The following is a 27,524-nucleotide window of genomic DNA, read 5'->3' on the forward strand; positions in this document are numbered from 1 at the left end:
ACGTGTGTTATCAGAGGGATCAATTCTGGCAAATTCCTTCAGTTTGTCAGCTGCCCCTGAGCCCTTAGTGCGCTGCATGATTAGCAAGGTCAGAGTCACAGTATATATATATATAAGCCCAGCAAAGTTATCACAGGATGGTGATTGCAGCAAACTGAAGTTTAAGTTATAAGTGGGGCAATCTCAAAGTTCCACTGGGGTGCCGCGCACCAGGGAAGGTTCACCGTGCCTGCAGTGTCAGCAGCCAAAAGAGGGATCCAAAGCCCTCAGGAGTAATGGCACCGAGAAGTGGAGTGTCTTATATATGAGGAGCGCAGGGCCCAATCTTCCAGGGCACACACCGCGCGTCCTCCCAATGAGTCCAGAATATGTGCTCGCTCCCCCACTCCTACAGTGCTGCAGAGATATTAAGATGGCGCCGCGTCTTCAACTGCCGAAGCGCGCGCTCTGAGGGTGACAGCCGCCCCACACAGGCACCACTTCCGACCCAGTCTCTCACTCACCCGGTGCACCGCTAGCTCTCAGCGCTCACCGCTGGTGTCGGTAATCGCCTGGTGATCAGAGCGCGGCCCCGTCTTGATTCAGAGTGGCACCGCGCTTCTCCTTGCAAAGCACGCTCTGCCCAAGATGGCCGCTTCCCAGCCGCGGGTCCCGAGATCTTTGGTCCCCGCAGCTCCCCGGCCACATCGATCTCTCGGCAGGGTCCCGGAAAGTCGCCTGGAGTCTAGGGGGTTCGGCGGTGGTGAATATATCACCGTATGCAGGGGTCTTGGTGCAGGATATTCAGAAGGATTGGGGAGCTCTCTCACAGTGCGTCCTCTCTCCTTCACTACATAGCCACGCCCCCTTAACACTTAAATTTAATAGCTACAGCGCCCAAATTTTGCACATACACACTACTAACATTAGTAGTGTGTAATATGCAAAAAAAATGGGAATATGACATGGTTTACTGCATGTAAACCATGTCTCATATCATGTCGGGTTTAGGAAGGAGAAATGAAAAGCCGGCAATTGAATTACTGTTTCGGTCGATCCCGACTTTTCGTGATAATCGGCTGATTTCACTCGACTCGACTTTTGAGAAAGTCGGGTTTCGCGAAACCCGACTCGACCTTAAAAAAAAGTAAAAGTCGCTCAACCCTAGTTGTCACTTTTGTTTTATGGCGATTATACATCAGCTTCATGGTGGTTTCATGGCAGTTTTTGAGCCAAAGACAGAAGAGGATTCAGAGGAGTCCGTCCTTTATATTCCCTGATTGAGCACCTTCTGCAGAATTCACTTCTGGCCTCTGATCATAAACCTGTGTGTGCGATTCCAGCCTGGAGGAGCCAAATGACTGGGGGCTGCGGACGGTGTATGTCATCTTAGGATCAGGACTGCAAGTTGTCTCTTATTGCTGACTGTTTGAGGGCAGTGAATCTGCAGATAACCTCATGTGTCGTCTTTCTAGGGGTCAGAGAAGGATGTTCGCAGCTGGGGAGTCCTGGCTTCCATTTTAAGGATTGTGCCATGATTTCTACAATATACAAAGCCATCCACAACCGGTCCCCTCCCTATATCTCTGAACTAATCTCCCAATATCTTCCCTCACGTAATCTTCGATCCTCACAAGACCTCCTACTCTCCTCTACACTTATTCGTTCCTCACACAACCGCATCCAAGATTTCTCTCGAATATCCCCCATCCTCTGGAATTCCATGCCTCAACACGTCCGATTATCCACCACCCTCGGATCCTTCAGACGGAACCTGAAAACCCATCTCTTCAGGAAAGCCTACAGTCTGCAATAGCCATTCTGCGGCCTCCCCACCACCCGAGATGCCACCTCACCAACCACCAGAGCTGCCGCCTCACCACCACCCGAGCTGCTGCACCCTCGACCTTCTGTCTCTTTCCCATTATCCCATAGAACGTAAGTCCGCAAGGACAGGGTCCTCTCCCCTCTGTACCAGTCTGTCATTGTAAATTTGTTTACTGTAAACGATATCTATAACTCTGTACGTAACCCCTTTCTCATGTACAGCACCATGGAATTAATGGTGCTATATAAATAAATAATAATAATTTAACTTTAGACCATCATCATCACTTACTTGTCCTTATCCGCCCTCTGTACTTTGGGGAACTTAGAGTCTTCCGCCCGGTGAGTTACCACTACCTTCCCACTTTTCTCTAAGTTAAGGAAGTTGAGGTATGGTTCTCCCATGGTCCCGTCCAGGGCACAGCGTGCATTTTTCTGCATTGAGGCCGGGGTGGACGTGTAAGGAGGATTGATTTCCAGACTGTAGAGGTTCTTCAAATTTAGGGACAAAGACTGAGCAAGTGCCAAGTAATGTAGAGACCCCCGATGCACTGTAAGAGAGGGAAATCAGCAGGGTCACCGGGGGAGCAGTGACATTGAGCAGAGCACCTCACCACTCAACATCCGCATCATATGGCCAAGTCAAGCTTCCCTCCATATCACCTGACTTGGCATACACCCCCCTCCACAACATCCACATCACCAGTGCACAATACACATCCTGCCCACGTAGCGAGGCCTGGAAGCCATGGACTCTCACCAGTGCTGTTGAGGTCAGACCCGATCTCCAGCTCCTTTAACTGTTTCATCAGCAGTGAGACGTACTGTAACAAATCGCGGTTGGTCAGCAGCAATTGTCGCACTCGATCCTGAGCTTCTATGCGAGCTGTTGTCTCTGCCGCAAGCTGATCCTTCAACAACTGTGCCTGGAAAATAGAAATCACAAGTCACCCCCAAATCTGCTGCAACACGCGGGATGGTAAATCAACCATCTGGTGGATGAGGATGCAGGTCTACAGTACCCATCATGTCCAACCGAACTGCAGGCTGGATGCCATCTCCGTGTGTGGTTCCACCATTACTCCCAAGCAACATGCCCGCTGCCTTGGGGTCATACTTGATTCCGAGCTTTCATTCACCCCCCACATCCGATCACTGGCTTGCTCTTGTTATCTGCACCTAAAAACATTTCTAGAATTCGACCTTTTCTTACTTTCGACTCTGCAAAAACTCTTACTGTTTCTCTTATTCATTCTTGTCGGGACTATTGTAACTCTCTACCAATCGGTCTCCCTCTTACCAAAAACTCTCCCTGCTCCAATCTGTCCTGAATGCTGCTCCCAGGATTATATTCCTCACCAATCGCTATAATGATGCCTCTACCTTGTGCCAGTCCCTACACTGGTTACCCATCCACTTCAGAATCCAGTACAAAACTATTACCCTCATCCACAGAGCACTCCACGGCTCAGCACCACCCTACATCTCCTCCCTGGTCTCAGTCTACCACCCTACCCGTGCTCTCCGTTCTGCTAATGACCTGACGTTAACATCCTCCATAATCAGAACCTCCCACTCCCATCTTCAGGACTGTTCACGTGCTGCACCAATTCTTTGGAATGCACTACCCAGGTGCATACGATTAATCCCCAATCCCCAGAGTATTAAGTGTGCCCTAAAAACGCATTTGTTCAAACTGGCCTACCGCCTCAATACATTAACCCAACTATCCCTGTGTGGCCCATTCACAAAAAACCCCCCAAAACTTAAACCATAATCCGGTTCCTCTTATGTTCTCATACGCTTTATGCAGTTATAAGCCCTCTGTGTCTGTACTGTCACATACTTTGGCTGTTAACGGCTTCTTCCAGCATTACATGAACACTTGATCCTTACACTATGGCTGGTCCGAACAACGAAAGCAATTGTTACCATCCACCTCTCGTGTCACCCCTTTTCCTCATAGTTTGTAAGCTTGTGAGCAGGGCCCTCATTCTTCTTGGTATCTTTTTGATCGATGTGTTTATTGTTATGCTGTAATGTCTATTGTCTGTACAAGTCCCCTCTATAATGTAAAGTGCTGTGGAATATGTTGGTGCTATGTAAATAAAATTATCTATATACATAATTGTCTAAGGGGTACTTCCTTCTGTCTGTCCTTCTGTCACAGATATTCATTGGTCCTGGCCTCTGTATCATGGAAATCCAAGTCGCTGATTGGTCGCAGCAAAACAGCCATGACCAATCAGCGACGGGCACAGTCCGGAAGAAAATGGCTGGCGCCCGCTCCCCGCAGTCACTGTCCCCGGCGCTCCGCTCCCCGCACGCTCCATACTCCCCTCTGGTCACTGCTAACACAGGGTTAATGCTGGCAGTAACGCATTCCGTTACCACCGCTATTAACCCTGTGTCCCCAACCTTTTACTATTGATGCTGCCTATGCGGCATCAATAGTAAAAATGTCATGTTAAAAATAATTTAAAAAAAAAACAAAAAACCTGCTATACTCACCCTCCGCCGCCTTTCTTGCTCCTCTCCACGCTCCCGGCACCACTCCATTGCAAGCGGCCCGTTCCGCTCCCGTCCCAGGGCTGGTGTGGGACAAGGACCTGCCGTGACGTCACGGTCGGTCATGTGACCGCGACGTCATCATAGGTCCTGCTCACACCAGCCCTGGGACAGGACTGCAAGCTGCTGCTTGCAATGGAGCAATCCCGGGAGCGAGGAGAGGAGCGAGAAAGGCGACGGAGGGTAAGTATAGCAGGACTTCAATGGGCTATAGGTGAGTATAATATATATATATATATATATATATATATATATATATATATATATATATATATATATATATATATATATATACATACACTAGATTGTGGCCCGATTCTAACGCATCGGGTATTCTAGAATATGCATGTCCCCGTAGTATATGGACAATTATGATTCCAGAATTCGCGGCAGACTGTGCCCGTCGCTGATTGGTCGAGGCAACCTTTATGACATCATCGTCGCCGTGGCAACCATTATGACATCTACGTCGATACTGTGCCCGTCGCTGAATCAGAAACGCGAGATGTCTACGTCCTCTATGACATCATCGTCGCTGTGCCCGTCGCTGATTGGTCGAGGCCTGGCGGCCTCGACCAATCAGAGACGCGGGATTTCTACGTCGATGCTGTGCCGGTCTCTGATTGGTCGAGGCCAAATATATATATATTTTTTTTTTAAGTCTCTATGCTATGTGCCTCTGTGCTGAGCAATATACTACGTGGCTCTGCTATATATTATGTGGCTGGGCAATATACTACGTGGCTGGGCAATGTACTACGTGGCTGGGCAATGTACTACGTGGCTGGGCAATGTACTACGTGGCTGGGCAATGTACTACGTGGCTGGGCAATATACTACGTGGCTGGGCAATATACTACGTGGACATGCATATTCTAGAATACCCGATGCGTTAGAATCGGGCCACCATCTAGTTATTATTATAAAGATACACCCCAAGCTGAATATGGCGTGGGTGGCACCATAATAACACCCCGGCAGCAGGTATGCTGTCTGGGTGTTATGTTTGACTCCGATCTCCAATTCACCTCCCATATACAATCTCTTTCCCGCTCGTGCCGCTTACACCTAAAGAACATCTCTAGAATCCGCCCTTTTCTCACCATGGAAACAACAAAAACCCTTCCTGTCGCCCTGATCCACTCCCGCCTCGACTACTGTAATGCTCTACTAATTGGCCTTCCCCTTACTCGACTTTTCCCTCTCCAGTCTATCCTTAATGCAGCAGCCAGGGTCGTCCATCTGGCTAATCGTTACTCGGACTCGTCTGCTCTTCGCCAGTCGTTACACTGGCTGCCCATTCATTACAGGATACAATTCAAAGTACTTGTTCTCACCCACAAAGCTCTTCACAGTGCGGCACCCCCACACATCTCCTCCCTCATTTCTGTCTATCGGCCTAACCGACCGCTGCGCTCTGCAAATGACTTTCGACTAACCTCTGCACTAATCCGTACCTCCCATTCCCAACTACAAGACTTCTCCCGTGCTGCGCCAATCCTCTGGAATGCTCTACCCCAAGATATTAGGACCATCCACAATTTGCATAGTTTTAGGCGCTCCCTCATAACACATTTGTTCAGAGCGGCCTATCACATTCAGTAATCAAAGTCATTTTATGTTTGTGTGTGTGTACCCCATTCACTATCCCCATCTATCCCCCACCCTCTGAAGATGGCTGGACCACGATTGTAAATACATCATTGTAAATACACTCCTGTACTTTGTATCTCCCCCACCTCATTGTAGATTGTAAGCTCTCACGAGCAGGGTCGTCTTATTTCGCTTTAATTATTGTATTGTTAACGTTGTTACGGTTTGTGTTTGAAACTGTCAAACTGTAAAGCGCTATGGAATATGTTGGCGCTATATAAAGATTATTATATACAGTGTATGCCCTAGCCCACGCTGCTCAGGATTACCTATATTGTGGGGTCTGGTGTATTCAGTCACACACAGCCCTTCAGCATGTGGTGGATTTTAATTGCAACAGAGTCCTACCTACCCATAAAATCAGATTTGGAAGAGAGGTTTTTCACACCTACCCAGGAATTTAGACTTCCATCTTAGACAGGTATTCACATTAGACACATTGGGACCCATCAGTTCTGCGACCGCCTTGTCGTTGGTTGTTGGGCATGCATGAATTGGCCAAATTATGTGCTAAGCGTCTCAGTTTTTCCTAGAATCCAGAAGCAGTATTGCTACTCATATTTCTTATTGACATGATAGTACAAAGTGCAACTTTTTTTGTTTATCCTCTCTATTACCCAGACTCAGAAAAGCTCTTGTCCATCTATGATACGGACAGTCCTTGACATGTATGGGGTGATCGTAAGCTTACGAACGTTCACCTTGCGGCCATGGAAAGTGGTGAAAGGCCCGAAGACTGCCTACTACATGTGCCATAGATACTGGAGATGGAAGGCCCCTACAATGGGACTCACAGCTGAACATGGGAAACCCGTCATAAGGGAGAACTGGTGACATGGACCTGAGAATCTAAACAGACGCCTAGAAGCCTGTACATCACCGCGTAGAGTAAATAAGAGCAACTGTACGCCACCTGCAGTACAACGTACAGCCAATAGTGGGCATGCGAAACTCAAGAGGTGCAGCTGAAAGAGGTTATCTGCATCCCAGTGGCTAGAGAGCCTCAGATACACTGACTGGAGTCTCACCTGCACCACCCTCAGCCAACACTCCCCATTACTGGATGATGGGAGTAGTGCTCACCTGGGCGACAGCCACTTGCGTCTGTTGCTGCTGCTGCAGGAGTTGATGGTGGAGCAGCTGTAGTCGGTGCTGAGAGGCCAACGGTGTCAAAGCTGAGAGAGAATTGAAGGGAGAGTTTGCTGTCGGGAGCTCCTGTGAATGAGACACAGATGAGAACCTGTTAGTATGAAGATCTAATCCAGTGCCCGCTGGATGGACAGCCACCACTAGATGGCGGCACATGAAGATTGAGCAGGAGTAAAGCACCTGCAGAACAAGGAGACATTGAGGCACCCGTCCTACCCGCACAGGAATTGTACATAATATTATATACATACGATAAATCTATGACACTCCAACATTCACACTAACACCCAGAAGGAAAAGTTGTGGCATTACAGAAATCTCAGGGTGGACAGACAGAAAATCCCAGCACATCCAGCCTCGGCTGCTCTAATGGAGATTATTAATGGTCGTCTGAGGAAGGTTCTGCCGCTGAATGTACAAATCATTAAGATCCGCTGCTGGAGTATCCTGGGACACTGGAGAAATGGCTGCACCACTGGATCCATGACAAATTACTGTAATCCAAAGATGTTAGGTTGGAACTGAGACAAGAGGGGTCCGACTACTGGACACAATCCCCCCCACACACACACCATAATCCTAGGAGCAGGATTGGTGTGATGTTCCCTCACGTGGTCTCTTGTTGCAGTTGTCCACGTAGTCTTGTACAATTAGAAGAATAGCACGTAGTGATCAGTACTGTGACAGGAGACATCACAACCGAGACTAAAGGGGACATTCAGCGTCTACACAAACCATCAGGCGTCAGCGTGACATTGAGCTACAACATCTAGCTACTTGTGTCTACTGAAATCACACCACCGCTATCAGGGCCATCATGGTGCAGAGCAAGATGGCAATGCAGGCTGGAATAGAGGTCTGCCCTCTACAGTGAGGAGTCCTGACTTTTGTCTTGGATGCAATGATGGCCAGAATCTGGTCTGAAGAAGACGTGGGCAACGCCATGAAGAGGCCTTCACCAGGAAAAGTGAAACTGTCCCAGGAGGACTTTCGCCAAATGACTACCCTAGGCCCCATATTCCTCATACTACTGTAAGCAGCCTGTGTGTCCTAAATGTGCTCCCATGGCTTCAGAGACTCCAGACTTGTCTCCATCGAGCACATTGGAGACGTCATTGGTCGGTGATCACGCGCACACACGCTTATACAGCTGCGGCCAAGTTCTCGCCCCTTCATACCCGGTCACTTTGCTCCTTTAGTGCAGATATCTCAGCACCCAGGTGTGTGGTAGAAGAGGTGCAACTATTAACCCCTCCAGGATTTTCGGCTTTTATCAGTTGCTGCTCTACTGAAGAAAAAAAAAAAAAAATGGGTGAAACATGACTGTGGGGAATGCTGATCTGGGAGGAGCAGCATTTACATGACATTTGCATCTACTTTGAATATCTTACGAAAATGTAGAGGGCTGATGGGCTGGAATATCTGCACCATCAGCAACAAACAACTTGGATTAACACCTTGGCTGCTGGCACTATGTACATTACAAGTCATTACATGTACACAGAGCGCACAGAGGATATGAACATTCATTAATGGATGAGGGGAATGATACAGATGGTGCTGTAGATCACCATAGCCGATGGTGTCACCGCAGTCCCTGCCCCCCCCATCTACCTTCCATATTGTGATTGTCGTGGGACCTGTTACTGGCTTCATCTGCATCCTGGTGAGCAAGCTGGAGACTCATTTTGTGGCACACTTCAAAGGCTTGTCCGATGGTCCGCACAATCTGCATGGCCTGGCTCTGGGGACAGGAAACAGAACTGTACATATCCGGCACTGCAGAGAGAAGCAGCGGCTGCTCCAGGGCAGGAACTTTTCCCCAGACAGTCAGCGTGAGAGCAGGAGGATGTCCTGGATTCTGCACCTCAGCCATGGTGGTCTCCTCATAATGGCCCAGCGCCTAGACTACATGCTCGGCCTGAGCATCTACATCAGCTCCTGAAGCAGCTCCAAATTACAGGACACACGTCCATGAAATACACGCTCACTGCTAGAAGCCCTCCAATTGATTGAGCCCCTATTGGGCAGTAGCCAGCTCCCACATGCTGCACCCGGCGCGGCTGTACTCACCTTCTTCTTGGACTTGAATACGTTGCACCTGAAGGCATTGCTGGCCCCGTCCCGGGAGATGTAGCTGAAGATCTTCAGGTCCTGGGAGTCGTGCGACACGTAGAATATTCTGGAGGAGGAGAGATATGTCAGTCTGTGCAATGAATATAAAGCAGCATCTGGAAGAAACGATGGAAATGAAGTCCTCACTCACGCTCCGGCCCAGCGGCAGGAACTCGCACAATGCCTCATTTCAGGTTTCTTTATGTTTTCTGGCAGAGATTGAGATTCTGTCAAGGAATCTGGGAGCAACGCTTACACAAGTCGTATAATCAACACATGCAAAAAGCCTTCAACATCTCTGCTAGCTGTCAACTAGGAACCTTCAGAAGCTGAAACCCTGAACTCCCAAATTATGTTCCCACAGCAGCACCCGACATTGGAGGCTCAAAACCCACAGGTCGGTCCAGGAAATCCTAACGGCAAGTGTATAAGAAAGTAGCAGAACTTAAGGACAAGGCACCGCTGATCTCGTGTAGGCTGCATTCTCAGTGATGTCACCGCTGATCTCTAGTGATGGATAGGAGGCATTCTCAGTGATGGCACCGCTGATCTCTAGTGATGGATAGGAGGCATTCTCAGTGATGGCACCGCTGATCTCTAGTGATGGATAGGAGGCATTCTCAGTGATGGCACCGCTGATCTCTAGTGATGGATAGGAGGCATTCTCAGTGATGGCACCGCTGATCTCTAGTGATGGATAGGAGGCATTCTCAGTGATGTCACCGCTGATCTCTAGTGATGGATAGGAGGCATTCTCAGTGATGTCACCGCTGATCTCTAGTGATGGATAGGAGGCATTCTCAGTGATGTCACCGCTGATCTCTAGTGATGGATAGGAGGCATTCTCAGTGATGTCACCGCTGATCTCTAGTGATGGATAGGAGGCATTCTCAGTGATGTCACCGCTGATCTCTAGTGATGGATAGGAGGCATTCTCAGTGATGGTACCGCTGATCTCTAGTGATGGATAGGAGGCACTCAGTGATGTCACCTCTGATCTCTAGTGATGGATAGGAGGCATTCTCAGTGATGTCACCGCTGATCTCTAGTGATGGATAGGAGGCATTCTCAGTGATGTCACCGCTTATCTCTAGTGATGGATAGGAGGCATTCTCAGTGATGTCACCGCTGATCTCTAGTGATGGATAGGAGGCATTCTCACTGATGTCACCGCTGATCTCTAGTGATGGATAGGAGGCATTCTCAGTGATGTCACCGCTGATCTCTAGTGATGGATAGGAGGCACTCACTGATATCAACCCTAATTACTAGTACGGAGGGTACAGTAGTCCTGTCACCTCATGGCTTCTTAAGTGTCTGTCTTTCCAAATGACCCCAGTTAACCCTACATGTTCTGCAGTGTAAGGAATCAGGTTTCATTTTCCATGGAAGTTCTCACTTCATACTTTCTGTTCAGTCTCCGTAGCAACAATTTTTGGTTGCTTCATCGTTTTGTGCAACTGTGTGATCCACAGGATTTGTCTGTAGATTTTGAACAATATTCCTGTAGCTCATAATAAAAACGAAGAGAAATTGTGTCATTCATTTCCAGGATGTAAAGTGACCACAAGCCGTTGGAGGGGGGATACTGATAACGGAGGAACCACAAGAACCTCGACCGTTCAGAGACATCGTGGTGACCGTCAGCAGATCCTTCTATATGTAGTGGTATTCCTCAATGATCAGCACAAAAAATAAAAAGCGCTAAAACCAACAACACGTAACATAACTACACATGCGCTGGGGTGCACTACATGTTGGATTGGGGGGAGACGCGGCCACTGCCGTCACCTGTACACGGGGTCGTGCATCACCAGCACCGAGGCTTCATCACACATCCACCGCTTCTTCTACAACATAAAAGCAGTGAGTGAGTGGCGAATAACGAGACGTCCCACAACCTCACTCGACTCAGACCACCTTGCATCCCCCAGCCACATTCGTGGCGCCTCGCACACCCCCCAGCCACGCATGCGGCTCCTCGCACATCTCCCAGACACCCACGCGGTACCTTGTACACACCCCAGACACCCACGCGGCGCCTCGCACACACCCCAGACACGCACATGGCTTTACTCAATGATTTGCAGCATTAGCAGTTACTAAATTACAACCCCCCAACATTGCACAAAGATAGAACTACACCTTTTGCTTCTTCCTCACTGTGATCTTCACTCCATCCACAGACACTGTGATGCTGATCTTTTTCTTCTTTATGTTCTTGGCTTTAAATTCAAACTAGAAAATAATAAAAAAAAAAAAAATTCACATTATTCAACATGTACACAGTCGAAAGCCCAGCTGTGCAGCAGGGTCCATCCGAGCAAGGGCACAACCTAGTGTCCATACATTGCACACCCGGGAGGAATGGTGCTGTGCAGTTTATATACACAAACACACGCGTGCGCGGAATGGTGCACGTCAGTGACTGCTCTCAAAGTCATCAGGATTGTCGTGGGACATTATGGATTATCTTCTCTGAGGGGAGGAACATTGTGGTTTATTATTTTATTTTTGTTGCAGGAGATGTTGACGTCGGTGGATTAGGCCTTCAGTAAGTATGGTTTTATTTAGATTCAATAAAGGAGTCCGTCATTATTTCAAATAAAGGACTTTATTCTGGTGTGTGTGTTTTTATACAGCATCACTATGGGGTTACTAATGGATAGGTGTCTTATAGATGCCTCTCCATTACTAACCTGTGGGCTTGATGTCACCTGACAATACAAAGGTGACATCAAACCCCCTTCCCCCCAACCATTAACCCACTTGCCACCGCTACAGGGCAAGTGGGAAGAGCGAAGCTAAGCAACAGATTTGGCACCTTTCTGGGGCGGCTAAGAGCTATTGTTTTTAGTCTACGAGGGGGACAATATCCATGGACCCTTCCTAGGCTATTAATATCAGCCTGCAGCTGTCTGCCTAGCCTTTGCTGATTAGATGTTATAGGGGGACACTGTACATTTTTTTTCTGGGGTAGCCCTGTAAACTAGCCAGTAAAGGCTAAGCAAACAGCTGTGAGCTGATATTAATAGCCTGTGAAACTTTATGGCTATTGGCTCCTTCCCAGAATATTAGCTTTCCCTATGCTAGTTATTAAAATGACGCGCGAGCCCACACAATTTATTTATTTTTTTTAAATTACCATAACAGTTGCTGTTTGGTTAAAACCTATGAAGGTTCTTTTTGTTAACGCTCTTACATAGCCTGGTTAAAGTGTGTGTGAGTCTGAGAGTGTGTGTGTGTGTGTGTGTGATATCTTTTTATAAAAAAAAAAAACCTTCATTGTTGTACAAAAACGCACCCAAAAACAGGAGAGATGCTCCGGCGCAGGCGTACTTTGTCTGCCCTCAACCGGGCAGACAAAGTACACCTGTGCCGGAGCCACAGAGTGAAGACAAGAAGAGGACGTCATCGCAAGAAGATAGGAGGCCCCGGACCGGGCCACGACGCCCATCGGACTGGACCGCAGTGGGACCGCCCCTGGCTGAGTATAATCTAACCTCTTTTTCTCATCTTTCAGGGTACATCGGGGAATGCTGTACATAAGCCCCTGATGCCGGTGGGCTTAGCTCACCCTCGATTTTGGGAGTGACAGGTTCCCTTTAAAGGCATATTATGTTTATATATCCATAGAGTATGTTATAGATTGGATTACATTTAAAACTTGGCATTTAGGAGGTATTCAGCCTGTGATTTGATACTTTAGTAAAAGAATCTAGTATTTGCATTGCTACTGGCAATGATCCTGTAGGATTTGTCAGTTGCAATGTAATATGGTAATCAAAAAAAACAAACAAAGAGTTTAGGTTCCATTTTCCCACCTAAATGTCTGATATCATTGAGGGTGACCTCATTTTTTTTCTGCTAGGGAATCAATGGAATCAATCTCTAGAGCAAATACAAGTGGTGGCAACGTACACCCCCGTCTCGTGCCATTAGTCGTTTAGCATTTATCTGACATCATTCCAAATAAAAGGATTGAGGCTGACGGGTTAGAATATAATAAAGTCATTACTTTAAATACATTTTACCAGTGACCCCAAATAAAGACGTTAAAGAGGAATCCCCAGTGTATTTGGTCGCACGCCTTCTCTGCATCCAGCGATAGGAGCAGAGAAGGCGTACAACCTTTTCCTGCCATACGTCATCCTTGTGCCATCCAGCGTTTGTCTGGATTTGACAATTCCAACTTGGTCCTTACGCACCAGGGATGGGATAACGACGGACATTCTGTTTACTAGTATTTTAGAATATCATTTGAGATTAGTATTTAGTAGCGATAGTGGCCTAAAGACAACCGCTTGGTCTGGGGTCTTGCTTGGCTTGGAAGGTAGAACTATTGTCGCCTGTAGAATTTCTTCTGGAAATTTACCCGTTTCAAATAGATGTTGAAAAACTAGTAACAGATGTGGGGATAATATTTGAATGAATATTATAAAACAGTCACTGGTTATTCCATCAGGGCCTGGAGATTTATTATTTTTAGCCGTTTTAATGGCTTGTTGTATTTCCGTCTGGGTTATAGGTTAGTACATGCAATTTATCTCTGTATTTCGGGGTAAAGCTAGGAGGTTTGAAAAATTATTAATCAAATTAGCAATACGCTGTGGCGTAAGATTATCTGTCCTGAGATTATAAAATGAGGAATAATATTTTTCAAATGTATTAAAAAAAATAAATAATTATATATATATATATATATATATATATATATATATATATATATATATATATATATATATATATATATATATATATATGTATATATATATTCCTAAAGATATAGCTTTGAGGCTAGCCTTCTAGATGAGTAATTACGTGTTTTGTTAGTCTAGCTGTAAATTTTACCAACGAATACTTTGCCCGCTTTATTTTCCTGCCAATAGTACTTTGCTTTACTTCTCAAATTATGTTCATATTGTATTGAAGTAACTGGTATAGTTCCTATCTCGAGTTTCGTCATTTTTTATATATACCGTGGCTGAGTGTTTGTGTTTATGGACATCCTCCAACAATGCTACATTTTTATTAAGTTCTTAATTATTTGCTATACGCTGCTATTTGAAATAGCCGTGCCCTTACGTAGACTGTGTGTGTGCAGACCACACAGTGGTTGGAGACACCTGGGGGCTGTTAAATGTTATCTGTAATTGAGGCTTGACATTATATGAAGATGTTAGAGAATAGTTAATTCTTCATGGAGAGTATGTCGGATTGTTGTATGTCCCTCTTATTTGGTACAAAATACAGCCGTGGTCCGATCAAGTGATATTGCCGATTGATTATTTTGCAGTAGACATTTACCAGCCATTTATCTGCCACTATCAATCCTTGAGTACATTTTATGTAAGTTCGAGTAGTATGTATAGGCGCGTTCAGAAGCGGGGAGAACACAAGGATTTATAAATCCACAAATTAAGAGAGCTCCTTGTTTTATATTAGATAGTTTAACCATGAGACCTTTAATAAATGCGATTTGTCTTGAGTTGGGCGCATATTTGGATTCAAATTGGGTATATGTGGTTGTTAATATATGACATATCTGCCTTCTTCATCCAGATCACCATTAATCAGTTGGAGCGGTATAGTATCCTTAATTGATACTCCTCTTTTCTTACTGCATGTGAAGAATATACAGTGGGTACTGAAAGTATTCATACCCCTTTAAATGTTTCACTCTTCAGAGTAAAGTACTGCAGTGTGCAGGCGCTGGGCCTCTCTGACCTTTCCCGGCGCCTGCGCACTGCAGTACTTTCCTCTGCCCTCAACAGGACAGATCAGTGTGCCTGCGCAGGAGCGCAATGCCGGGGAGCTATGAAGCAAGCAGGAAGGCGTCGTCGTCAGAAGATGGGAGGCGCCGGACCTGCGACACCCATTGGAACGGACCGCACCCCGGGTGAGTATAATAAAACTTATTTTTCTTATCTTGCAGGTTGGACCGGGGGCTTATCTACAGCGCAGGCGCCGGGGACGTCCAGTGGGTAGTCTTTCCAGTGACTGACAGGCTTCTTTGTGGAAACGAGTATCAGTCAATCATTGATTATCACCACCTACTGGACTCCTGAGCTGTGAATGAGCAGGGATGTAAATGAGCTCTGCACTTCCTGTATAGCATAATGACTACAGACTGGACAGCATGTTCAATGTCATAGCTACCCAATGATGACGACGACCCTCGGGCGCCAGTAGCCAATCTTTACTGTTTCCGAGCGCCCTACTGAAGCCATAAAGTGGAAGCTGGACTGCTGGCAAGAGGATCCCCCAGATCTGATGCCTTATGCTGGTTACACACAGCAAAGCCTTGCCATCACCCCGTCTGTATAGTGCCATACCCTATACGTGTCGCCTGCGGGAGTGGAAGTGCTAGACATCACGAACCCACTGAACGCAGCAACTGAAATATCACCTGCAGACAACTGGTCAGACCCACAAGCTCATTGTAGTCGCCATGATAATCCTAGTGCCAGCAGTCACATCAAACAGCATCAATGAGAACACAGACGTGCGCATCCAGAGATCCAAGAAAGATGAAGGGAACATGGAGATAAGTGGGTGTATATGATGGGGAGCAACATACCGCTCCACCAACGCACGTCAAACCCGCCGGGCTCATGGACATCGCCGATAATCAACCTCACAACTAATCAGTGCCAGAGACAACATGGATCCCTTGTGTTCAGGCCAAATGGCCGAATAGGGGTCCTCAGATCTGTAATGCATGTTCATTATTAAGAACTGCGGAAGTTGATGTACTATCTGAAGAAACAGCGCAGCTCAGATGGATTCACATAGGTAGTAACACTGGACTCACTATCCACATCATCTCTGCACACTGACACGAAACGAACAGCAGCACATAGTAGTGTTCAGCACAACGCGAAACCCGCGGCATTTCATGTACTCCGTGGAGGAGGGTGCGGTGTCCGAGAACAACACTCCCAGGGAGCACCGGTGCAGAGAGTCCAGCACTGCGGTGGGAATGTGGGGGTCACCACTTCAACAAATCATCACACTGGTATAGTGGAAGTGACCAGCAGCTCAAGCACTGAAATGTGCGGGTATAAAATGTAAAACACTTACTGATGTGAGCCACATTGCACCAGGACTGCTCATCCAGAGCTGTAGTCTCCTGATGCAGGGTGAGCAGTCACACAGGCAGTGCCAGGGAGCGACTGGAGAAGGTTACGGCATACAGACAGAAGAGTATACGTGAGAGGCGACAGCAAGCATGGCCGCTTTGGTCACTCACCCGGATCCTCCGCATGGCAGCCACAATCTCCACACGACTGTTGGGTCTCGGCACGTCCAGACTCCCTATGTACTAAAAAAACGACAAGACATGAGAGCTGATAGGGGGCCGCCATGCCCCAGCATTGTCATATACAGCCTGTAATTAGCCTCTGGTATCTGGGAGCAATTACACGCAGTGCTCATCCGTACCTTAATACTACTCAGCAGCACCTTAAGTAGGTAATAAAAGATAACATTTCTGGCAAAAAGATGGAGCCCGGCAATGACACAAGACAACTTGACTAAGCGGGTCACAGGTCAATCCATACGCTGAGCCGTTTGTGGCAGGTTACAGTTTACACGTATCCCTCCAATCGCTAATGAGGTTGACGGGATCCAAAAACTGAAACTAGACTGTAACTGACAGAATGGAGCATCACCACGATGTGAATGCACGCTTACTTACTGTGTATTCATATGTACAGGTCTGTTCTGGTATATAACTTGGAGCACCCTCACCCTCATCTGTGCATCCACCTTACAGACCACCACCAAGATCCAGCGGGGCAACTAACAGTCAACTCTGATCACCACTTACCCCACTAATGACCAGCTACCAGACCAAAAAGCAATAAGCGACTCACAAAGAACTGCCCAAAGTAGTAATAAGGGCTAGTGGCTGCAATGGCAAACGGACCTTCACAGATGTGCACCGGAGTGGAGAGCGTCTACAGCACACGATAGAGGCACACCAAACAGCACGGTGTAGAGGTGATCCCTACAGACTGGAGGGTAGAGCGTCTCCAGCACACGATAGAGGCACACCAAACAGTGCTGTGTAGAGGTGATCCCTACAGACTGGAGGGTAGAGAGTCTACAGCACACGATAGAGGCACACCAAACAGTGCAGTGTAGAGGTGATCCCTACAGACTGGAGGGTAGAGCGTCTACAGCACACGATAGAGGCACACCAAACAGTGCAGGTGTAGAGGTGATCCCTACAGACTGGAGGGTAGAGCGTCTCCAGCACACGATAGAGGCACACCAAACAGTGCTGTGTAGAGGTGATCCCTACAGACTGGAGGGTAGAGAGTCTACAGCACACGATAGAGGCACACCAAACAGTGCAGTGTAGAGGTGATCCCTACAGACTGGAGGGTAGAGAGTCTACAGCAAACGATAGAGGCACACCAAACAGTGCAGTGTAGAGGTGATCCCTACAGACTGGAGGGTAGAGCGTCTACAGCACACGATAGAGGCACACCAAACAGTGCAGGTGTAGAGGTGATCCCTACAGACTGGAGGGTAGAGAGTCTACAGCACACGATAGAGGCACACCAAACAGTGCAGTGTAGAGGTGATCCCTACAGACTGGAGGGTAGAGCGTCTCCAGCACACGATAGAGGCACACCAAACAGCGCGGTGTAGAGGTGATCCCTACAGACTGGAGGGTAGAGCGTCTCCAGCACACGATAGAGGCACACCAAACAGCACGGTGTAGAGGTGATCCCTACAGACTGGAGGGTAGAGCGTCTCCAGCACACGATAGAGGCACACCAAACAGTGCTGTGTAAAGGTGATCCCTACAGACTGGAGGGTAGAGCGTCTCCAGCACACGATAGAGGCACACCAAACAGCGCAGTGTAGAGGTGATCCCTACAGACTGGAGGGTAGAGCGTCTCCAGCACACGATAGAGGCACACCAAACAGCGCGGTGTAGAGGTGATCCCTACAGACTGGAGGGTAGAGCGTCTCCAGCACACGATAGAGGCACACCAAACAGCACGGTGTAGAGGTGATCCCTACAGACTGGAGGGTAGAGCATCTCCAGCACACGATAGGGGCACTCCAAACAGCGCGGTGTAGAGGTGATCCCTACAGAAGACTCCCTGGATACATGGGGTCAAGGTGCTCTCTGTAGTCAGGGGGTGTAGGGAGCGCTCTGTGTAAACTCTAAAGGGCACAGGAACTCCCAGCAGGTGAGGGGCATAGGCTGTGCCCTGTACACTTCAGGGGGACGCACAGTGTTGGGGTCTCACCTTGGCCTGGAAGTGGACGCCGTGCTGGAAGGCTTCCTCATCGTGCAGGGGCACCCTGGCATCACAGCCATCATCCACGAGGTTGTACCTGCTCCTCTCAGGCATGCTGCACTCAGCCCTCTCCCTGCAAAAAAAAACGTGAAAAAACGTGTTTAAACGCTGCGTTTTTGCATGTTTTAACACAAACGCGGCGTTTTGACGCGTTTACAAGCGTTTTTCCTGCGATTGCGTTTTTGAAACACATGATGAGAAGTGTGTGACAGCTGCCAATCATCAAAATCAACTAGAAAACCCACTATAAACAGAAATACCTAGAGTTAGGGTTAGGATCCCTAGCAACCCTAGGGATCCTAACCCTAAAACACAAACCCTAACCCTAAAACCCAAACCCTAACACAAACCCTAACACAAACCCAAACCCTAACACAAACCCTAACCCTAAAACCCAAACACAAACCCTAACACAAACCCCAACACAAACCCTAACCCTAAAACCCAAACACAAACCCTAACACAAACCCTAACACAAACCCTAACCCAAACACAATCCCTAACACAAACCCTAACCCTATCACAAACCCTATCACAAACCCTAACCCAAACCCTAACACAAACCCTAACACAAACCCTAACCCTAACACAAACCCTAACCCTAACACAAACCCTAACACAAACCCTAACCCTATCACAAACCCTAACACAAACCCTAACCCTAAAACCCAAACACAAACCCTAACACAAACCCAAACCCTAACACAAACCCTAACACAAACCCTAACACAAACCCTAACCCTAACCCAAACCCTAACCCAAACCCTAACACAAACCCTAACACAAACCCTAACACAAACCCTAGCACAAACCCTAACACAAACCCTAACCCTAACACAAACCCCAACACAAACCCTAACCCTAACACAAACCCTAACACAAACCCTAACCCAAACCCTAACACAAACCCTAACACAAACCCTAACCCTAACACAAACCCTAACCCTAATACAAACCCTAACCCTAACCCAAACCCTAGCCCTAACACAAACCCTAACCCTAACACAAACCCTAACACAAACCCTAATCCTAACACAAACCCTAACCCAAACCCTAACCCTAACACAAACCCTAACACAAACCCTAACCCTAACACAAACCCTAATCCTAACACAAACCCTAACCCTAACACAAACCCTAACACAAACCCAAACCCTAACACCAACCCTAACACAAACCCAAACCCTAACACAAACCCTAATCCTAACAAACCCTAACACAAACCCTAACCCTAACACAAACCCTAACACAAACCCTAACCCAAACCCTAACACAAACCCTAACACAAACCCTAACCCAAACCCTAACCCAAACCCTAACCCAAACCCTAACCCAAACCCTAACCCAAACACAAACCCTAACCCAAACACAAACCCTAACCCAAACACAAACCCTAACCCTAACACAAACCCTAACCCAAACCCTAACACAAACCCTAACACAAACCCTAACCCTAACACAAACCCTAATCCTAACACAAACCCTAACCCTAACACAAACCCAAACCCTAACACAAACCCAAACCCTAACACCAACCCTAACACAAACCCAAACCCTAATCCTAACACAAACCCTAACACAAACCCTAACCCTAACACAAACCCTAACACAAACCCTAACCCAAACCCTAACACAAACCCTAACACAAACCCTAACACAAACCCTAACACAAACCCTAATCCTAACACAAACCCTAACACAAACCCTAACCCTAACACAAACCCTAACACAAACCCTAACCCAAACCCTAACACAAACCCTAACACAAACCCTAACACAAACCCTAACCCAAACACAAACCCTAACCCAAACCCTAACCCAAACCCTAACCCAAACCCTAACCCAAACACAAACCCTAACCCAAACACAAACCCTAACCCAAACACAAACCCTAACACAAACCCTAACACAAACCCTAACACAAACCCTAACACAAACCCTAACACAAACCCTAACACAAACCCTAACACAAACCCTAACACAAACCCTAACACAAACCCTAACCCTAACACAAACCCTAACCCTAACACAAACCCTAACACAAACCCTAACACAAACCCTAACACAAACCCAAACCCTAACACAAACCCTAACACAAACCCTAACACAAACCCTAACCCTAACACAAACCCTAACACAAACCCAAACCCTAACACAAACCCTAACACAAACCCTAACACAAACCCTAACACAAACCCTAACACAAACCCAAACCCTAACACAAACCCTAACACAAACCCTAACCCTAACACAAACCCTAACACAAACCCTAATCCTAACACAAACCCTAACCCAAACCCTAATACAAACCCTAACCCAAACCCTAACCCTAACACAAACCCTAACACAAACCCTAACACAAACCCAAACCCTAACACAAACCCTAACACAAACCCTAACACAAACCCTAACACAAACCCAAACCCTAACCCTAACACAAACCCTAACCCTAACACAAACCCTAACACAAACCCTAATCCTAACACAAACCCTAACCCAAACCCTAATACAAACCCTAACCCAAACCCTAACCCAAACCCTAACCCTAACACAAACCCTAACACAAACCCTAACACAAACCCTAACACAAACCCTAACCCTAACACAAACCCAAACCCTAACACAAACCCTAACACAAACCCTAACACAAACCCTAACACAAACCCTAACACAAACCCTAACACAAACCCTAACACAAACCCAAACCCTAACACAAACCCTAATCCTAACACAAACCCTAACCCTAACACAAACCCTAACCCAAACCCTAACCCTAACACAAACCCTAACACAAACCCTAACCCTAACCCAAACACAAACCCTAACACAAACCCTAACACAAACCCTAACCCAAACCCTAACACAAACCCTAACCCTAACACAAACCCTAACCCAAACCCTAACCCAAACCCAAACCCTAACCCAAACACAAACCCTAACCCAAACACAAACCCTAACACAAACCCTAACACAAACCCTAACACAAACCCTAACACAAACCCTAACACAAACCCTAACACAAACCCTAACACAAACCCTAACACAAACCCTAACACAAACCCTAACACAAACCCAAACCCTAACCCAAACCCTAACCCTAACCCAAACACAAACCCTAACCCAAACACAAACCCTAACCCAAACCCTAACACAAACCCTAACACAAACCCTAACACAAACCCTAACACAAACCCTAACACAAACCCTAACACAAACCCTAACACAAACCCTAACACAAACCCTAACACAAACCCTAACACAAACCCTAACCCTAACACAAACCCTAACACAAACCCAAACCCTAACACAAACCCTAACACAAACCCTAACACAAACCCTAACACAAACCCTAACCCTAACACAAACCCTAACACAAACCCAAACCCTAACACAAACCCTAACACAAACCCTAACACAAACCCTAACACAAACCCTAACACAAACCCTAACACAAACCCAAACCCTAACACAAACCCTAACACAAACCCTAACCCTAACACAAACCCTAATCCTAACCCAAACCCTAACCCAAACCCTAACCCAAACCCTAACCCAAACCCTAACCCAAACCCTAACACAAACCCTAACACAAACCCAAACCCTAACACAAACCCTAACACAAACCCTAACACAAACCCTAACCCTAACACAAACCCTAACACAAACCCTAATCCTAACACAAACCCTAACCCAAACCCTAATACAAACCCTAACCCAAACCCTAACCCTAACACAAACCCTAACACAAACCCTAACACAAACCCTAACACAAACCCTAACCCTAACACAAACCCTAACCCTAACACAAACCCTAACACAAACCCAAACCCTAACACAAACCCAAACCCTAACACAAACCCTAATCCTAACACAAACCCTAACCCTAACACAAACCCTAACCCAAACCCTAACCCTAACACAAACCCTAACACAAACCCTAACACAAACCCAAACACAAACCCTAACCCAAACCCTAACACAAACCCTAACACAAACCCTAACACAAACCCTAACACAAACCCTAACACAAACCCTAACACAAACCCTAACACAAACCCTAACACAAACCCTAACACAAACCCTAACACAAACCCTAACACAAACCCTAACACAAACCCTAACCCTAGGGATCCTAACCCTTAGGGTTAGGGTTTCTTTAGGGTTAGGGTTGGGGGGTGGCTTTTCAGTGTGTATTCTTGTGTTTTTCTATAAAAGCGCATGCGTTTAAAAACGCATGCAAACGCATGTGCTTAAAAACACATGCGTTTACATAGACATCAATACGGTTTTATTTTTGCGGCAAAAAAACGCCGCTAAAATTACTACATGTTGCATTTCTGCAACACAACGCATGCAGAGAAAAACGCATGCGTTGTCAAAACGCGTCAAAACGCATGCGTTTTTAATGTTAAGTATAAGGAAAAACAACGCACGCGTTTTTTGCGCAAAAACGCAAAAAAAAAAAACCACGCAAATGTGAAACCAGCCGTAGTGATGGGTGATTACCTCAGGCTCACTGCTCTCCGGTCCTGGCTCACTGCTCTCCGGTCCCGGCTCACTGCTCTCCGGTCCTTAGCTCACTGCTCTCCGGTCCTTAGCTCACTGCTCTCCGGTCCTTAGCTCACTGCTCTCCGGTCCTTAGCTCACTGCTCTCCGGTCCTTAGCTCACTGCTCTCCGGTCCTTAGCTCACTGCTCTCCGGTCCTTAGCTCACTGCTCTCCGGTCCTTAGCTCACTGCTCTCCGGTCCTTAGCTCACTGCTCACCGGTCCTTAGCTCACTGCTCTCCGGTCCTTAGCTCACTGCTCTCCGGTCCTTAGCTCACTGCTCTCCGGTCCTTAGCTCACTGCTCTCCGGTCCTTAGCTCACTGCTCTCCGGTCCTTAGCTCACTGCTCTCCGGTCCTTAGCTCACTGCTCTCCGGTCCTTAGCTCACTGCTCTCCGGTCCTTAGCTCACTGCTCTCCGGTCCTTAGCTCACTGCTCTCCGGTCCTTAGCTCACTGCTCACCGGTCCTTAGCTCACTGCTCACCGGTCCTTAGCTCACTGCTCTCCGGTCCTTAGCTCACTGCACTCCGGTCCTTAGCTCACTGCACTCCGGTCCTTAGCTCACTGCTCTCCGGTCCTTAGCTCACTGCTCTCCGGTCCTTAGCTCACTGCTCTCCGGTCCTTAGCTCACTGCTCTCCGGTCCCGGCTTACTGCTCTCCGGTCCCGGCTCACTGCTCTCCGGTCCTTAGTTCTCCGGTCCCGGCTCACTGCTCTCTGGTCCCGGCTTACTGCTCTCCGGTCGTTAGCTCTCCGGTCCCGGCTCACTGCTCTCCGGTCCGTAGTTCTCCGGTCCCGGCTCACTGCTCTCCGGTCCCGGCTTACTGCTCTCCGGTCCCGGCTTACTGCTCTCCGGTCCTTAGCTCTCCGGTCCCGGCTCACTGCTCTCCGGTCCTTAATTCTCCGGTCCCGGCTCACTGCTCTCCGGTCCCGGCTTACTGCTCTCCGGTCCAGGCTTACTGCTCTCCGGTCCTTAGCTCACTGCACTCCGGTCCTTAGCTCACTGCACTCCGGTCCTTAGCTCACTGCTCTCCGGTCCTTAGCTCACTGCTCTCCGGTCCCGGCTCACTGCTCTCCCGTCCTTAGCTCACTTCTCTCCGGTTCCCGCTCCCTGGGATACGTCCGCGGTCTCCGACTGCGCAGATTTGAATGAATCCTCAGTCCTACCAGCGCTGGACTGTGGACTCAGCGCCATTCGCCATTGGCTTAAAGTTCAGTCACGTGCCAAAGGCTTCCAATCATGAATGAGAACAGCAAGAACTCATCCCTGTTACCCGAGACTGAGACCCAACTGACAAGTCCATCCCGATCCCCGCACCGTCATACAGCGGCTGTCATCACATCTACAGGACACACAGCACCTGACTCCTGCCATGTTATCAGCTTGTGCTGGTTGTCAGACACTCCCTCCATTACAGAGGAGGACAACTAGTCCCAGAACAGCGAGCCCCCACATAAATCAGTACAATAATATGAGAACAGGATGATTGCAGCAGACTCATCGGGCGCCATTCTGCTGGCTGCGCATGTCTCCGCCTGGTCACGTGTGGCGCGCATCCTTACCAATTCGCGCCGATCACTTTTGACCCTCTGCGGTTCCCGTTCGGTCGCGCTGTCAACCAGACCCAAACAATCCGGCGTGCGGGGCGTGGCCTCAGGTGATTGGCAGCCGGGGATGAGCGTGTCAGGCGGCTGCGGAGATGGGAAGTTTGCGGGCCCCGGGGGGCCACACAGGGCGGGGGCAGAGGGCGCCGGGAGGGCGGTGCACACAGGAGCCCCTCACCCTGGGAGAAAGAAGGGGAGAAAACAGGACAGGGGAACTGAAGGCACGGCCGGGTCATTGTGTGGAGCAGTGCGCCCCCTGTGTGCCAGAGGGGAGACCTGTGAGGGGACAGAATGTGAGGGGTCACAGGGAGGTGATACTGGGGTGACCCGGGGTGCAGGGGGTGATAGTCGGGTGACACAGGGTGTAGGGGCTGACGGTGGGGTGATTCGGGGTGCAGGGGCTGATATTCGGGTGACACAGGGTGCAGGGGCTGATATTCGGGTGACACAGGGTGCAGGGGCTGACGGTGGGGTGATTCGGGGTGCAGGGGCTGATATTCGGGTGACACAGGGTGCAGGGGCTGACGGTGTGATTCGGGGTGCAGGGGCTGATAGTCGGGTGACACAGGGTGCAGGAGCTGACGGTGGGGTGATTCGAGGTGCAGGGGCTGATATTCGGGTGACACAGGGTGCAGGGGCTGACGGTGGGGTGATTCGGGGTGCAGGGGCTGATAGTCGGGTGACACAGGGTGCAGAAGCTGACGGTGCGATGATTCGGGGTGCAGGGGCTGATATTCAGGTGATCCGTGGTGCAGGGGCTGATAGTCGGGTGACACAGGGTGCAGGAGCTGATGGTGGGGTGATTCGGGGTGCAGGGGCTGATAGTCGGGTGACACAGGGTGCAGGAGCTGACGGTGGGGTGATTCAAGGTGCAGGGGCTGATAGTCGGGTGACACAGGGTGCAGGAGCTGACGGTGGGGTGATTCAAGGTGCAGGGGCTGATAGTCGGGTGACACAGGGTGCAGGAGCTGACAGTGGGGTGATCTGTGGTGCGGGGGTTGATATTCGAGTGACACAGAGTGCAGGGGCTGACGGTGGGGTAACTTGGAGTGCAGGGGCTGATATTTGGGTGACCCGGAGTGCAGGAGCTGACAATGCTGTGATCCAGGGTGCAGGGGCTGATATTGGGGTTATCTGGGGTGAGGGAGCTGACGATGTGGTGATCCAGGGTGTGGGGGCTGACGGTGGGGAGATTCAGAGTGTGGGGGCTGACTGTGGGGAGATTCAGGGTGTGGGGGCTGATGGTGCAGCAATCCGGGGTGTGGGGTCTGATGTTGGTGTGATGAGCCACAGTGTGGAGACTGACTGTAGGGTGATCTTGGGTACAGGGGCTGATGGTGGTGTGATCCGGGGTGCGGGCACTGACGGTGGGGTGAACCGGGGTACAAGTGTTAATGGCAGGGTGGCCCGAGCTGCAGGGGCTGACGGCGGTGTGATCCGCATTGTGGGGGCTGATGGAGGGGTTATCCGTGATTTGGGGGCTGACTGTGGGGTGATCCGCGGTGCGGGGGCTGACTGTGGGGTGAACCAGGGTACAGGTGCTAATGGCGGGGTGACCCGGGATGCGGGGGCTGATGGTGGTGGGATCCACATTGTGGGGGCTGATGGAGGGGTTATCCGTGATTTGGGGGCTGACTGTGGGGTGATCCGCAGTACAGGAGCAACCAGACCCAACAGATCGTCTCTATATAGAAGGCACAAAGCATCTGCAAGCCGCCATATGCTGGGTACCAGGTGTAGCAGCTCCTCTCCTCACACACGAGCCTCTGATCTTGGGATGTCAGTGTGCAGAGGGCAGAGAGCACTGAGTAATGGGGCTCAGGAGGAAAGAGGGGGACGCAGGAGGCCGGTCACAGTGGACAGCTCCAAGGCCAAGACATCTCTGGAGGCGCTGAGGATCAGCATCAAGCAGCTAAAGTGGAAGGAAGTGAGTGACCCTCACACAGTAATGGGGCCCAGTCCTGCCGGTCACCACCACATCATCCTCCATCACTGCATGTTGGGTCCTGAGGCTTATGGGGGACTGTACCATTGACCCTTCACCAGTCGACGTTGAGACCTGACCCCTAACTGTGACACCCCAAAATCCAAGACTGTTCAATGTCAATCCTTGTCCTACTCACAAGCATGAGGTTATTATAATGTTATCAGTGTATCAAAGGACCAGCCACTGATATGTAGACTGCACCAGCAGAACAGTGAGCGCAGCTCTGGAGTGTAATACAGGATGTAACTCAGGATCAGTGCAGAATAAGTAATGTACAGGTGCTTCTCTCTAAATTAGGATATCATCAAAAAGTTAATTTATGTCTGTTCTTCAATACTAAAAAGTGAAACTCATAGAGAGTCATTACAGGCAGAGTGATCTATTTCAAGTGTTTATTTCTGTTAATGTTGATGATTATGGCTTACAGCCAATGAAAACCCAAAAGTCATTATCTCAGTAAATTAGAATACTTTATATCACCAGCTTGAAAAATTATTTTAAAACTCAAAATGTTGGCTGAAATGTATGTTCAGTAATTGCACTTAATACTTGGTCGGGGCTCCTTTGGCATCAATTACTGCATCAGTGCGGTGTGGCATGGAGGCGATCAGCCTGTGGCACTGCTGAGGTGTTATGGAAGCCCAGGTTGCTTTGATAGTAACCTTCAGCTCGTCTGCATTGTTGGGTCTGGTGTCTCTCATCTTCCTCTTGACAATACTCTATTGGGGTTAAGGTCAGGTGAGTTTGCTGCCAATCAAGCACAGTGATACTGTTAT

At 48.5% G+C, this 27,524-nt stretch overlaps 2 protein-coding genes across 6 annotated transcripts in view; one reads left to right on the top strand and one right to left on the bottom strand.

Moving 5' to 3' along the window:
• Window positions 1-24,700, bottom strand: part of LOC138662165 (carboxyl-terminal PDZ ligand of neuronal nitric oxide synthase protein-like) — a 40,176-nt gene extending 15,476 nt beyond the window's left edge. The window contains exons 1-11 of one of the 4 annotated variants that reach the window (XM_069747383.1): window positions 23,121-24,700; window positions 18,564-18,687; window positions 16,544-16,615; window positions 11,437-11,529; window positions 11,083-11,141; window positions 9,250-9,358; window positions 8,791-8,920; window positions 8,355-8,461; window positions 7,111-7,242; window positions 2,567-2,732; window positions 2,099-2,357 (exon numbers count right to left, since the gene is read on the bottom strand). In XM_069747383.1, coding sequence (XP_069603484.1) covers window positions 2,099-2,357; window positions 2,567-2,732; window positions 7,111-7,242; window positions 8,355-8,461; window positions 8,791-8,920; window positions 9,250-9,358; window positions 11,083-11,141; window positions 11,437-11,529; window positions 16,544-16,615; window positions 18,564-18,668 — 1,232 coding nt within the window. In that variant the 5' untranslated portion in view covers window positions 18,669-18,687; window positions 23,121-24,700. Of the gene's footprint in view, window positions 1-2,098; window positions 2,358-2,566; window positions 2,733-7,110; window positions 7,243-8,354; window positions 8,465-8,790; window positions 8,921-9,249; window positions 9,359-11,082; window positions 11,142-11,436; window positions 11,530-16,543; window positions 16,616-18,563; window positions 18,688-23,120 lie in introns of all 4 variants that reach the window. The other 3 variants (XM_069747382.1, XM_069747381.1, XM_069747379.1) reach the window with 3 other exon arrangements.
• A 120-nt stretch (window positions 24,701-24,820) lies between these two features.
• The window catches only part of TTLL11 (tubulin tyrosine ligase like 11), a 64,744-nt gene continuing 62,040 nt past the window's right edge, over window positions 24,821-27,524 (top strand). For both annotated transcript variants that reach the window (XM_069747385.1, XM_069747384.1), the window contains exon 1: window positions 24,821-26,688. In XM_069747385.1, the coding sequence (XP_069603486.1) occupies window positions 24,832-26,688 (1,857 nt within the window). In that variant the 5' untranslated portion in view covers window positions 24,821-24,831. The remainder of the gene's footprint in view (window positions 26,689-27,524) is intronic.

The sequence above is a fragment of the Ranitomeya imitator genome, chromosome 2 (genome assembly GCF_032444005.1).
Source record: "Ranitomeya imitator isolate aRanImi1 chromosome 2, aRanImi1.pri, whole genome shotgun sequence".
Taxonomy (NCBI): Eukaryota; Metazoa; Chordata; class Amphibia; order Anura; family Dendrobatidae; genus Ranitomeya; species Ranitomeya imitator.